Genomic DNA, 12965 nt, shown 5'->3' with positions numbered 1-12965 from the left:
TGGAGTCATTCAGAAGGCAAATAGGAAGCAATAAGGAAGCCCCAATATCAGAGCAAGTTTCCTGTCTTCTCTGTGGGGGAGAAATATCAAAGTGGAGTCTCCGCAATGAATGAATGAATGAATGAACACTCAAGTCAATGATTGATGGGAGGAGTTTTAATTTGCACTGTAATATAGCTCAGAATATGTTAGTGTATTTAACTTGTCTAAATACTCTGTCCTAAATCCTTGTGTAGCCACAACAGTAACTGTTCTGGCAGATGTAGTTGGGGGGCACTGCTGAGACAGACATTTCAAAATCTTATGCACCATATGTTATCTCAAAGTCTTAAGCTAATAGAATGTGACAGACACCCGTTTTCTTTGTATGGAAGTGGGTCCCTCAGTTCAAATTTTTTTTTTTTTTTTTTGGAAGCTTTAAGATATTCAGCCTTACATATTAAGAGACAACTGAACTTGGTCTGGAGAGTTCAAAATAAGTTGTGGACATGGTGTTCATAGGAGGTGGCAGACAGAAATACATGGCTGCTAAAGGGGAATGACGGCAATCCTGTTGTCAAGCAGACTGCAGTTTGCCAAGAACAAGATGGCCTCTGAGAGGCTCGGTTATTCACCACTGGCCAACATTTCTTAATATTGCTGTTCATTCATACTGAAGAGTAGTGGACTGGTGGGAGAATAGTATGTACTGTATGTCTATGCACAGAGTGGCTGCAGAGGAGCTATACTTCCACTACATGACTTGTGTTTAATCTTGACCTAAAAATAACTGCCAGTGTGCTATATCATCATCAGTTGTATGTCTATGTGACCACAATCCATTTTAAAGGAAGAACATGAATGAGGCAGCATAACTTCTCCTAATTTTGTAATTGTAGTTTTTTCTAATGCAAACTGTAGGCAAAAATAGATAGAAAATTGCAGTGTTGAATGTTTGAAATGGTTGTGGCCTTCAAGCAACTGGCTCCCCTCATTGTGGCATTTTGATTGTTCAGCTGCCTTATACATTTGTGTGAAGTCTGCCATTACCTGCCGCTCTCACTGTTTACTGTACACAAATACACACGCGTCAAAAAAATGTTGCTCTCTTACACACAAGTAGGGCACACTTGGTCCTGGCTTTGTCTTGCTTTTATACCGTTTGAACCTAATGCATTACAGATATAATCTCATGGAGAACCGTGGACATATGGTGTAATTTGAATACATGTATTTATTTAGGGTCATCTAATGTCAACAGACAAATCAGATCAGAGCTTGTGTGCTTTGATCTGTGGCCTTCATCTGCTGCAGGTACCTAGCATGGTCATCATCAGCAGCAGACATTTGCTCGCATGGCTCATGTCCACAGGCCCCTCCCGCAGCCAGCGCAGGAGAAAGCTCAGCCTTGTGGTTTCTGGACAGGGAGGCAGGGCCGGCAGGGCAGGGAAACACAGGCTTCTTTTGTCCAGCACAGCCAGCCCCTTTGCTGGCCTTAACTTCCAGCTCAAAACTCGCAAAAAAAAAGGCTGAGGGTGGGATGTAGAACCTAGTTGTGTGAAAATGCACTACAGTCGGGGCATTGGTGGGAGGGGATCCGGGCAGACTTCGCTTTAGTGTTAGCAAACAAGCACATAAATAGCAAGGTTGACAACCAAGTGGGTTTGGGGGGAGACAGAGGGGCAGCCTCTGGTGTTAAAAGAACAGTTTAGAGGGAGCAGTCATGGCCAGTACAACGTTTGAGTCGGGGTGGTGGGGGAGGGGACACACACAGAAGTGAAGCCCTGCCGAAAGTTTGGAATTTCAACCACTGGCCTGTAGCAGACTGTTTGATTTTGTCAGTTGTGAATGATCACACTTGTGTTACTTGTTTGGTAAGATGTGGAAGAAAAAAGCTACTGGTGTTTCATAGTCTTTTTATAAATGTTTTGAGCATCCTGCAATAGTTTGAGATATAGTAATGTAAGTCTAGTATAGTTGGGGATGTTCAAAGTATAATTATGTCTGTAACAGAGGGAGTGGAATTGGGCATCCGTTTCATGTGCATGCTCAAAAAAGGAGTACTCTTACCCTTCATTACAACCACTACAGTTGAGCACTCAACTCTCATCTCTTCAAAGCACTCACACTATCCCACTGTGTACTGAAGTAGCCAAACAATCTAATAGCTGTGCATAGAAGGACTTGTTTCATGTGCTCTGCACATTACTGATCTCCTGTTACAGTTCTGATATGTTATTTTGCTGCTGGGAGTAATTGGCCGCCACTCGAGCAGGTCCCACCTATTTCTTTTTCTGTACTTTGGAGGCCAAGATTACTTTTGGAAGGTATCTGGGTTACACAGGTGACCTGAGCGGAACTCGGCACTAAAGATTGAAAATGTTGCCAATAAGTTACAAAAAGCATCAAAGAAGCTGTTGATCTTTTGAAATGTCTCCCCACAGACTTGTAAAAGTGGCCAGTGGTGTGCAGAGCTTTAAAGTGTATGTCAGCAGGAAATCTCCTAGTGGCAAGGCCTTAACAGTGTGCATCCCACTGTGCCAAATACAAGCCCAAACACACCCCTGCTGTCAGTAGGAGGTTCTACTAGAGCTGGAGAGTATCAACTGCTGTTTGGTGAACCATGCTTAACCTGTCATGCGAGATACACCCAAGCCGTTGATTTAAATTAGGCTGGATGATATTTTTTGGGTTGCCTGCGTTTTTGTGTGTTTGCTTCTTCGCTCTCTTTGCATGAGAAGGGCAGTCCTCCCCCCGTAGCTAGCTGCTTTTAAAACCCCTGCATTTGTGTGTCGCCCCCCCACAAACACAGGGGAAGATTTGTCTCCCAGAGAAACATCTGTTAGTTATAATCCCTGCTGCTTTCTGAGCTTGATTGGGTGACCCGCCGTAATGTTAGAGCTCAGCGATGAGACTGTGGTCCATGCCACAAGTTTGGTGTGAACAAACTGCAAATGATCTCACTGATTTTAAAAAGTTACATAGTGGGAAAAAATTATTTGTGGGGATGACTTTCAGAAAACATGTACACCCCTCAAAAATTGAGAAATTATCATTTGGTAATGTTAATTGTGATAAAACTAAACTAGAGGGATTCACATTTTACTTTTCTCTAATGCACCTTGAGGGGCTGCTACAAACAATTATTTTCCATTATCATTTGAGCTGTCAATTTTTTTTTTTTTAGATGTATTAATCTTTTAAAATGTATTCATCTTATAGTCTATAAAACATCAGAATTATGAAATTGCTCTTCACAATTTCCCAAAGCACCACCTTTTTATGATTCTTGTGGTGTCTGACCAACCTGTCCAAACCCAAATGTTTCAGTATACAATTATCAAAGTTCCTGTCATTTAGTTAATGGACAGTTAAAAAAAGATGACATGAACAAATATCCCAGATAATATTTACTTGCATGTCACAGCATTCATGTCTTCGTATCTCTTGACCTCTCTGGATATGCTTCTCTGCCAGGCCAGCAGCTCACTGGCTCCACAGGTCGAAGACATTTGACACTATATGATGTTAACTTGTGCTGTCATTCTGTTCAATCAATTCGATCAAATTCAGGTTTGGCTCATTGCCTTTGTCACATGGCATTATTTCTCCTTTTTGTTACTGCTCTTGAATGCAGAAATGCCAAGCATATTTAAAGGGTGGTATAATAACTGTGTACACAGTAACTGATTGCACACACACACAGATAAGCCAATGTGGTCAGCGGTAAGAGGAAGTTGTTTTGAATGGGAAATTGTCTGCACAGGTCTGCATTGTAGACCTGCACAATTCTGGGGAAAATATGAATCGCAATTTTTTTTATTATTACTTTTTAGCTTAGAATTGATTCTCTGACACGATTCTCTGCCACAATTTTTTTTTTTTCTCACTCTTTTGTTTTGGCACCTATAGCACATTGCACATCACCACAAGCCTGTAAACATAGAGGCTCCAATGAATAAAGAAAATAAAGTACATACTGGCCATTTAAGTACAGTAGGCTACCAAAAATAGTGACATATAACACATTGAACTAAATATAGCCCTGATACAGGCTGAACTCCTTGAACATGTCTTCACGTAATTAAAACATGTTAATGTCAATGTCAAAGGCTTTCAATAAATTAATTGAAGGAGAGAAATCAATAAAACAATCAGTCATTTAACACTTAAATTGCGAACAGGGGTGAATCGAGATTGCGATTTTTGTAACGATTGTGATAAAATTCCATGTAGAAACTATTCAGGATATGAAATCAGGGAGATTCAGTGTATGTCTGCAGCCACTACACTGCTTACTTTTTGTACATTCATGCGAGAGGATATGAGGGGGATTTACAGTAGTGTACCTTGTCCTTTTTTGCCAGCTGTCTGGCAGCAATCTCTGTGAAAATGTCACCCCTCTCAGATTGTGGAAGATACAGCTGAATGTATTAGCGGAGGATTTTACTCTCCCTCCAGACTATAGTGCTGTGAACGCGGTTACTGTACATTCCTGCAGAGGGTTAATGAGTAACCCAAAGGAGGGGCTTCTGACACCACACCAGTCAGAGTAGTTTTGCTCACGACTACTACATTGAGGAAAGAATCATTTGAACTATGCCCGTTGATCACGCCTCTTGTGCAGTAGAAAATACAGAGCAGACTCCCCAGACTGAACTGGTCTGGTGATAGCCAGACTACTTCAGACATTGATTCCGTGTGCTTTGAGCTCATTATGTGATTTGCATCGACTCTAGTCTTTGTTGAATTTGCATTGACTCTGGACCCCACTGAACCAGTCAAACTGAGACAGAATCCCTCAAAATGTTCTTTACATTTGGCCGCTGTTACATTTTGAATACTTAGGTATGTTCTTTGGCCTGCGCTCAAAGACAACCCAGACAAAGTATTTTAACACACCACTTTTTGCTCTCTGGTTGAGATCAGCTGTAATCAGACACTGTAAATGCATGGAAAACGGGCCTTTTACAGTGGATTCCTACATTTATGGATGTTGTGTCAGGAGGTTTCACCTGCAATTTATAGATTGTGTGTGTGAATGCAGAACACATGATTGTATCAAAGTAATGAAAAGGCTAACTACAGTAAATCCCCCGCTGCTCTTTGAGTTGTAATGTTTTACTTTAGCCAATGCAAAGCAGTTCTTTTTATAAGGCTTTTAAAAATACTATGTTACATTACAACCAGATGTTTCAGGCTATAATTTTCTCCAAAAGTCACAGGCTAGGCTCCCAAACCTCAAGTGCAGTGTGTGCTTAGTACATAGTAATTAGTTCTTCATTTAGTGAAAACAAACCCTGGAGCCTTGAGAAGGTAAACTTCTGCAGATTTCCTGCTTGTGATTTTGCTGCACTCTGTTCAGGGCCAGGTAACTTTTTAAATGTACAGTAGGACACCATTTTTGCAGTTTACTTACTCATCCAGGTCAAGGAGGCCATTTGAATTGACAGACGGAACATAGGCAACGATAAAACAACAGGAAGTGGATCATTTACAGATGCCAAATATTTTCTACACCACACAGACAGACAGAGCGTTTATTCTGTGCTCACACAAGCATGGCTATCCTCACCTCAGCCCAAGCAAAGATGTGTTTTTCATAGTGATGTTGGTTAATCAACTATGATGTTGCTAAGCTATATTGTTCAAACTTGTTGGGTTTTTTTTTTTTTTTAGTCAAAGCAATGCAATTTCTCTGTTTATTGAGATTGTAAGATGTATCATATCATCAGTGGGCTTTTAGGGTCTTTGTATTGGCATAGTGATGAAAACGATACTTTGTTTTCTGTTTTTTTTTTCTTTCAGCCAAAAGCTATTGGACAGGTCCTCCTCTCTGAGGTTTTCCGGAGAGGCAACCTCATAGAGAGTGATTACTTTGGCATCGAGTTTCAGAACATGCAGCTGAACTGGGTACGTACACCAGCGACTGTGTCTTCTGTTTCCTGTTTGAGACCGACACATTGAATATCCAGGAACAGACATGCAAGTTGATTGCACAGTTATTAACTGACCGGCAAAGGCAGCCAGCGTTTTAATGCTCAAAGGTCACAGCTTGTTGACAACGTGACTGGCTGAGAAATGACTAATTTAGAAATCGTTTGCCCTGAGACGGTCAGTACTCTTCTTTAGCTTTCTACAGCAGTGTAAACAGTGATGTAGTATTGTTTTTACTGGACTTGAGCAGCATATAATCTAAGAATATTTTTAACTCCTCTGGCACAAGTGCCCGTACACACGTCAGACTTTCCAATGTTTTATTCTTCCAGAAACATAAGTGGAATTCCAGACCACCTACAGGCTTTTTGTAAAGCAACAGAGAAGAGATATTGAACACACTGTTTATCTTCTTCAAAGAGAATGGAGCCGGTGTTGACCCACTGGCTTTTTAGCTCATACATTCAACTGCAAGAGCATTGAAAAGCCATACTGCGTATGTACAATACATTTATTGCTCTGCAGTGTTGTTTTCAAAGGCGCTTTTATACGACAAGAGCCGGGCACTATGTTTAAAGTTCGGCAGCAACTACAACTATACAGAACTAAATGCCTCTAACCAAAAAGGTAAATGACAATCAAAGTTCAAATACATTTAACTTTGGCAGCTCTGTTTTTCTTCAGCGGTGCCTTTGCCACATACAAGAGTAGAGTTACTCCAAAAAAATATAAACTGAACCGTTTGTAACATTGACCATCAACACATTTGTAACTATAAACTGAGTGAAATATTCAGGCAAATATCAGCTGATACCAATTGCTCAATATATCTGTCTGCATCGAGCACATTCCTCCCTCAATCAGGCCCAGATGTAACCGGGCAAGCAGGCTCCTACAGTGAGGCAGTGAAGCCAGTTTTTGCCCACAACATTGCCACATCACTCTACTACAGTACCATCTAGAATCTGATATAACATACAATCACTTTTGTAGTAATGGAGTCGTTTGTAGTAGAGCTGTGAACATCTGTCACATTTTGTAAAAAGTTCTCATAATATTGTATAACTATTTTTCTTTTTTTTCTTCAGGTTTGGCTTGAACCCACAAAACCCGTTATGAGACAAGCTCGAAGTAAGTGAGCTGAAATATTAGCTCAAATTCCACCTAATGAAAATGTGCTTGTGTGCTGATGATCTGGTTTCATGTTTTTCAGGACCGGCAAATACGCTTTTTAGACTGTCAGTGAAATTCTTTCCTCCAGACCCCGGTCAGCTGCAGGAGGAGTACACAAGGTCAGTGACTGTAATTTCCTACTGGATATTACGTTTATCTCATGCCTGTGTAGAGCGGCTTTAGAAAATACACAGATTTCTTTTTGGTTTTCCAGAACCTCACGATTATGGCTTTCAGGGCATTATATTTGTTCTCCCAATAATGTTTGTGAAATTCTTTGAATGCTTTGCTGCACTCAGTAAGAAATAATCAATGTATTTATTTTAATTTAAGAAATACAACATGACATTTATGACTTGAGGAATTATTTTGTGAAGGCCTGCATGACCTTTAGTTACTTCTCATGAACACAAACAGATGGACATGCTTTTTTTTTTTTTTTTTTATATAGGTACTTATTCTCGCTGCAGATGAAACGAGATCTGATGGAGAGCAGGTTGATCTGCACAGAAAATACTGGAGCCCTGCTGGCCTCTCACCTCGTCCAGTGTATGTTCAAGCTGGTATTTTGTACTTCAGTATTTGGTTGTCCTGTAATCAACGTTTTATTAATTTGTTTGTTTCTTTGATTTAGAGGATGTAGTTGTTTCTGTTATTTAGTCTACCCTCACTGATATACTGTAAATGGGGTTGACAAAATAATTGAAACATCTGTCAGTATAACACAATACTGCAGCCTCCAAAATGGCCATACAGTTGAATCAACACCTCATTACAACCGTTTTTAGAAATTGAACGAAGAGCAACGTGTAAGTCTTGTAGTCCTAAAATAGAGGGGAAGCTGCAGGAAGAGATCTCACTCTACTTCAATTTCTGGTGTTTTTTACTTTCTACCCACTGCAGCGATTTAATCATTGGCGTTGATATAAAACCCTGCCAAAACTAATGTGCACACTCAAAATAAAGCCAATGGACCTTGCTTAATAGATGTTTACCATGATGTACACATTAAAAAAAACAATGTTTTGCAATTCTTTAAACCACAGCGGAGATTGGCGACTATGATGACGTAGCAGACAGGGACTTCCTGAGGATGACCAAGCTGTTGCCTTACCAAGAGAGAGTGCAAGAGAGGATCATGGAGCTCCACAGCAGGCACCTGTAAGTTGTTTAGCAGCTAAAGCTGTGTGATGTTATGTTTGTATTTCTGCATTGCCTTATCGATCCACCTTTCCATTACCTGCTCACGCCAGTTTGGTTGTGGCTGCATCATTTTTTCCGTTACACTCTTAATATTTGAATCTAAGACATTCTTAACAATGTTATGTTTACGTAAAGTAAAAGTTTGTTAAACAAGGAGGTATCAGTCGTTCCCTAACCTCAGTAACAAAGTGAACACCTCTTCCAGTTGCTGTTAATGCCACTAAGTACACATTTATTGCTGCCGTTTTTTACATTGCTACCACAAAATGGACCCGCTGAGTGCCAGGCTGCCAGTAGATTGTTCTGTCACAGACTGGGCATTTCTACTCTGCACAGTTCATCATATTTCTTCATGTTTTTTATAACACTCTAACAGATGAGATGAAGTCTTGACGATCAAGTCCAAACTTAAAATACAAAAGTATAGTACCAGGTACTATAATTAATTGGTTTCTTTTTAAAGTACAGGTACACTTAAGACAACTTCTTTAGCGTAACAAGAGAATGTGATTTGTTACTTTCGACTCCTGGCCACATGTTTACTGTGACGTGGACGCAGCTCAGTTCAGGATCATAGGCCTGTACCACGAAGCAAGATCAACATGCCCCGGATTAATTTCAGTTACCCGGCTTCCCCTAACCTAACAACCGCGGCCCCGCATAAGCTGTCACGACAGTGGTTAACAACTAGTTCAATCAACCCAGGGTTTCCCAGCTCAGGGTTTCCCAATCCAGTGACGCGCGCGTTCACATAAAAGAGGCGGCGTTTGCACAGCACGACCAAGCGCAAACATCTACCAGAGCCACATATTTTATATAAGAAGAACAAACTATAATTCTACATAAATATGAAGAACACAGACACGGTTTTACAGGCAAAACGCAATACAGTCGCTGCTTCCTAAAACAGGAATGAACACTGGCAAAAAAAATTGCCGCCGCTGTAAAAGCGTAAATCACAACGCTTATCAATATCACGTCCCCATCAGTCAGGACCAAGATCTGACCATAATTACACTTGTGCGTTCCATAAACTGTCATTGCTTTATCCTGTTATTTCAGTTGCAACCCTGGAAGTGGGAAGTGATCGTGAGAGCAAATAAAAAAAATATATAAAACATCATTCAAACCGATGTTACCGCGCATTGGCAACACACGGCTCAACAAGCTGACAAATTGCCTATACGTAATTCCCTCCGCTGAAAATCGATATCTTTCATAAAAAATACCCATCGGGGAATGTTAACGGGGTTGTCGGTCTCTAAATGTTTTGACTTTTATGAGCGCACCTCTCTCTCTCCGCGGACCGAGCTCCGCCTGATCTTCTAAGAACGGTGACGCCGTTGTCAATCGAGTATTGATTGGTCAGTAGGCGGTGCTTTAACACCGGTTGAGCTCTAATCTCCAACATAACCTGCTCCCGACCAGGTTAGGCGTTCAGCATAAGTTACCACGGCGATTTAACCCGGTGACAAGTGATCCACCGTCGTGATGCACGAAACCCTGGGTTGAATCCGAAGTTGCCTCGTTGACGCCAAATCTTGCCTTGTAGTACAGGCCTCTGGACTGTTACGGTTTGACTTCGCAGGGTCATAATATTATGGGTTAGTCACAAACGATAACCTCACAGCACACCAGAACACAAGCTGAACGTTTGGGGTGTACTACAAATTGATGCCACTATTTCCTGAACGTTATCTGCTAAATGTTGAACAAACTACACATTTTGAGTCTTCACTAGACATTGCTGCTTCCAACCATTTGGACCATCTCCATTTTTTTTTTTTTTTTTTTTTATCCCACACTGTATCACATTAATTACTCTATATATATATATATATATATATATATATATATATATATATATATATATATATATATATATATATATATAAACAGTGGCACATTGTCTGTCCCTTTTTTTTATGTGGCTTTAAACACAAATGTTTAGTGTTACCTATGATGAACTGAGACAACTATGTTCTTGCTAAACAACCATGATGACAGGGTTTGGCCCATTTCACAGTCCAGAGTCTCGCAAAACTACTCACTGTACTTTCCCCTCCACCAGCCTCCTTGTTAGCTCAGTACTATCCATTGACCAATAGGGGCTCTTTTCAACCAAGTGTCTCTAAAGACCTTTGCTAATCTCTTCCGTTGGTTGCCAGTGTGGAAGCACAAGCGGCGAGTTCCCTGGCCTAATCCCCTGCTCTGGCCGGTCTATTAGCCATAAGGCCAGTGGGGCAGGAGGGCCCTAAGGAGATTTCAACGCTTAACGGATGAACAAAATTAGAATGTGGTGATGATTTGATGGATATGTCTTTCTAACATGCTGTTTTGGTTGTAATCGCATGGTTTTAAATAATGCCTTTCAAATCCTCGAAGTTATAAGGGATTTAAGAACACACTACTCTGCAAATGAGTCATGATACGATCTTTGTTTAAATATTATGTGGTAATTAAAAAAGACCGATTGCAGGATGGACACAAGGCTCCAAACTATGCGTTATGCTTCGAAAGCCTGGTCGACTGTATTTATTAACCGTATAGGTTTAAGGAATACAATTGTTAACATGCACAATGTCAATTCAAAGTGAGTTACATATTGCATCAAGCATGTTAAATGGGGATTGAAGCAGAAGACTTTACCAACCTAGTTGGTTTATCTTAAAGCATATTTAAATGATATTAAAATGAAGGTCGCACTTACATTCTGAACGAATGTAAGTGCGACCTTCATAGTGGGGAGCTTAGGATTTTATATTATGCAACAATATTTTAATCTTTATTCTATGACACACTGGAAACCAGTGTAGTGACTTAAGAATTGTTTTTATTTGTTATTGAGATGTTGCTGTTCAAATTCAGGTCAAATTACCCATGGGCCAAGGCATTACCATACTTGGTTTTCAAAGGGTTGAGATGAGCAGAGCCTTTGCTTTTCTTCCTTTTTTCTCTGGATTTTTGAATGGGTAATGTAATTGTTTAGTATAATTTGGTCCAATAGAACCTTATAAAGGTTAAATAAAAGAGGCCAAAGGATTGAGCCATGTAAAACGCCATCTTGGTCTATTTGGATCATAGACTGTATATTAATGGACAGCGTACGTGTGACGTCACCCATTGGTTTGTGGAGATCTGCTATCCGTCGCCTTAGTTTGCCGTTACAGGCGCAGCCATCCTGGTTGCGGATGTGACGATTTTAGACGTGAGGGAGGAGTGAGGGAGGAGCCCTTACACTCTACGTTACACACTTTGACTGACAATCACATCATAGCCACGCCCTCAAACATCCCCTGCTTTATCGCAGATTTTAAAATCAACGAGACCATAATTAAAAAAAGGAACATCATTCTGTGTTGCAGAAGACTTAAAACTAGCGATTGAGACCATAAACTCATGAAAATGTTTACTGAGGTAATAAATCAAGTGAGAAGTGGGTCACTTTCTCATAGAATTCTACAGAAACCGACCTCCTTTTGCAACCGCACGTGTCGCCCCCTGCTGGAATTCAGACAGAATGCAGGTTTAAGGCACTTCCGCATTTGCAGCACTTCGGTTCGCCGAACCGGATGCAACAAGGCAATTCAAAGTGCTTGACATAAAAGAGGACATACTGTTGAACAAGTGTTGATGTGTTTTATATATTGTCTACTCCAGGGGCCAGACTCCAGCTGAATCAGACTTCCAAATCCTGGAGATTGCCCGTAAACTGGAGATGTATGGCGTCCGCTTCCACCCAGCAGCTGACCGAGAAGGCACCAAAATTAATCTGGCTGTTGCTCATATGGGCCTTCAGGTTTTTCAGGTGACCGCTGCTCTCATACCATGCATGCTGTGTTTTGTTTGACGTGATCCTCAGTCCGTAACAATGTTGCTAAAGGTTATTTCTTTCTTTTAACATTCTTTTTTTTTTTTTTCCTCCTAGGGCAACACAAAAATAAATACTTTCAATTGGTCCAAGATTCGCAAACTGAGCTTCAAAAGAAAACGGTTCCTGATCAAGCTCCACCCAGAGGTCCATGTACGTAATAATGAAGCGATAAATGGTTTTATTCAGGAAATGCCAATGCTGAATGTCTGTTATTTTATCTCTCTCTCAGAATCCACATCCACTGTAAAGGGGACCCGTTTGCTGTGTGAGTTAATTGTCTTTCTCTGTTTGTTTGTTTTTAGGGCCCCCATCAGGACACTCTTGAGTTTATGATGGCCAGTCGAGACCAATGTAAAATCTTTTGGAAGATCTGTGTGGAATACCACTCATTCTTCCGTTTGTTTGACCAACCCCAACCCAAATCCAAAACTATCCTCTTCACCAGAGGCTCTTCCTTCAGATACAGGTATTACACACTGACATAACGCCAAAGGCATATGTCATCTTCAATGCTTATTTGTAGGAATCTTGGGGTTTCTTGTGCAATGAAACGAAAAAAATGTTTCTGTTGTGTCAGTAGTCAGTGTTTTAATTCAGATCTCTTTCTGTCAGTGGAAGGACCCAGAAGCAACTTGTGGACTATGCCCGGGAAAATGGAGCAAAGAGAACTCCATACCAGAGGTGTGTGTATATACGGTGTCGTCACTGTTTATCAGAAAGACAGGTTGTTTCCCTTGTAATTCTTTCTTGGTATCGACTGAGAAATGTTTGCACACTGCATTCATAATAATAATTCTGT

At 40.6% G+C, this 12965-nt stretch overlaps 1 protein-coding gene across 3 annotated transcripts in view; it reads left to right on the top strand.

Moving 5' to 3' along the window:
- farp2 (FERM, RhoGEF and pleckstrin domain protein 2) overlaps nt 1-12965 on the top strand; it is a 31179-nt gene that overhangs the window by 2036 nt on the left and 16178 nt on the right. For all 3 annotated transcript variants that reach the window (XM_078259398.1, XM_078259397.1, XM_078259399.1), the window contains exons 3-11: nt 5788-5892; nt 7005-7047; nt 7130-7208; nt 7541-7638; nt 8136-8250; nt 11953-12100; nt 12221-12316; nt 12469-12632; nt 12779-12847. In XM_078259398.1, the coding sequence (XP_078115524.1) occupies nt 5788-5892; nt 7005-7047; nt 7130-7208; nt 7541-7638; nt 8136-8250; nt 11953-12100; nt 12221-12316; nt 12469-12632; nt 12779-12847 (917 nt within the window). The remainder of the gene's footprint in view (nt 1-5787; nt 5893-7004; nt 7048-7129; nt 7209-7540; nt 7639-8135; nt 8251-11952; nt 12101-12220; nt 12317-12468; nt 12633-12778; nt 12848-12965) is intronic.

Source organism: Sander vitreus, chromosome 9 (assembly GCF_031162955.1).
Source record: "Sander vitreus isolate 19-12246 chromosome 9, sanVit1, whole genome shotgun sequence".
Classification (NCBI taxonomy): domain Eukaryota; kingdom Metazoa; phylum Chordata; class Actinopteri; order Perciformes; family Percidae; genus Sander; species Sander vitreus.
Note: the sequence above shows the minus strand (reverse complement) of the source record. Positions and strands in the feature narration are given on the sequence as shown.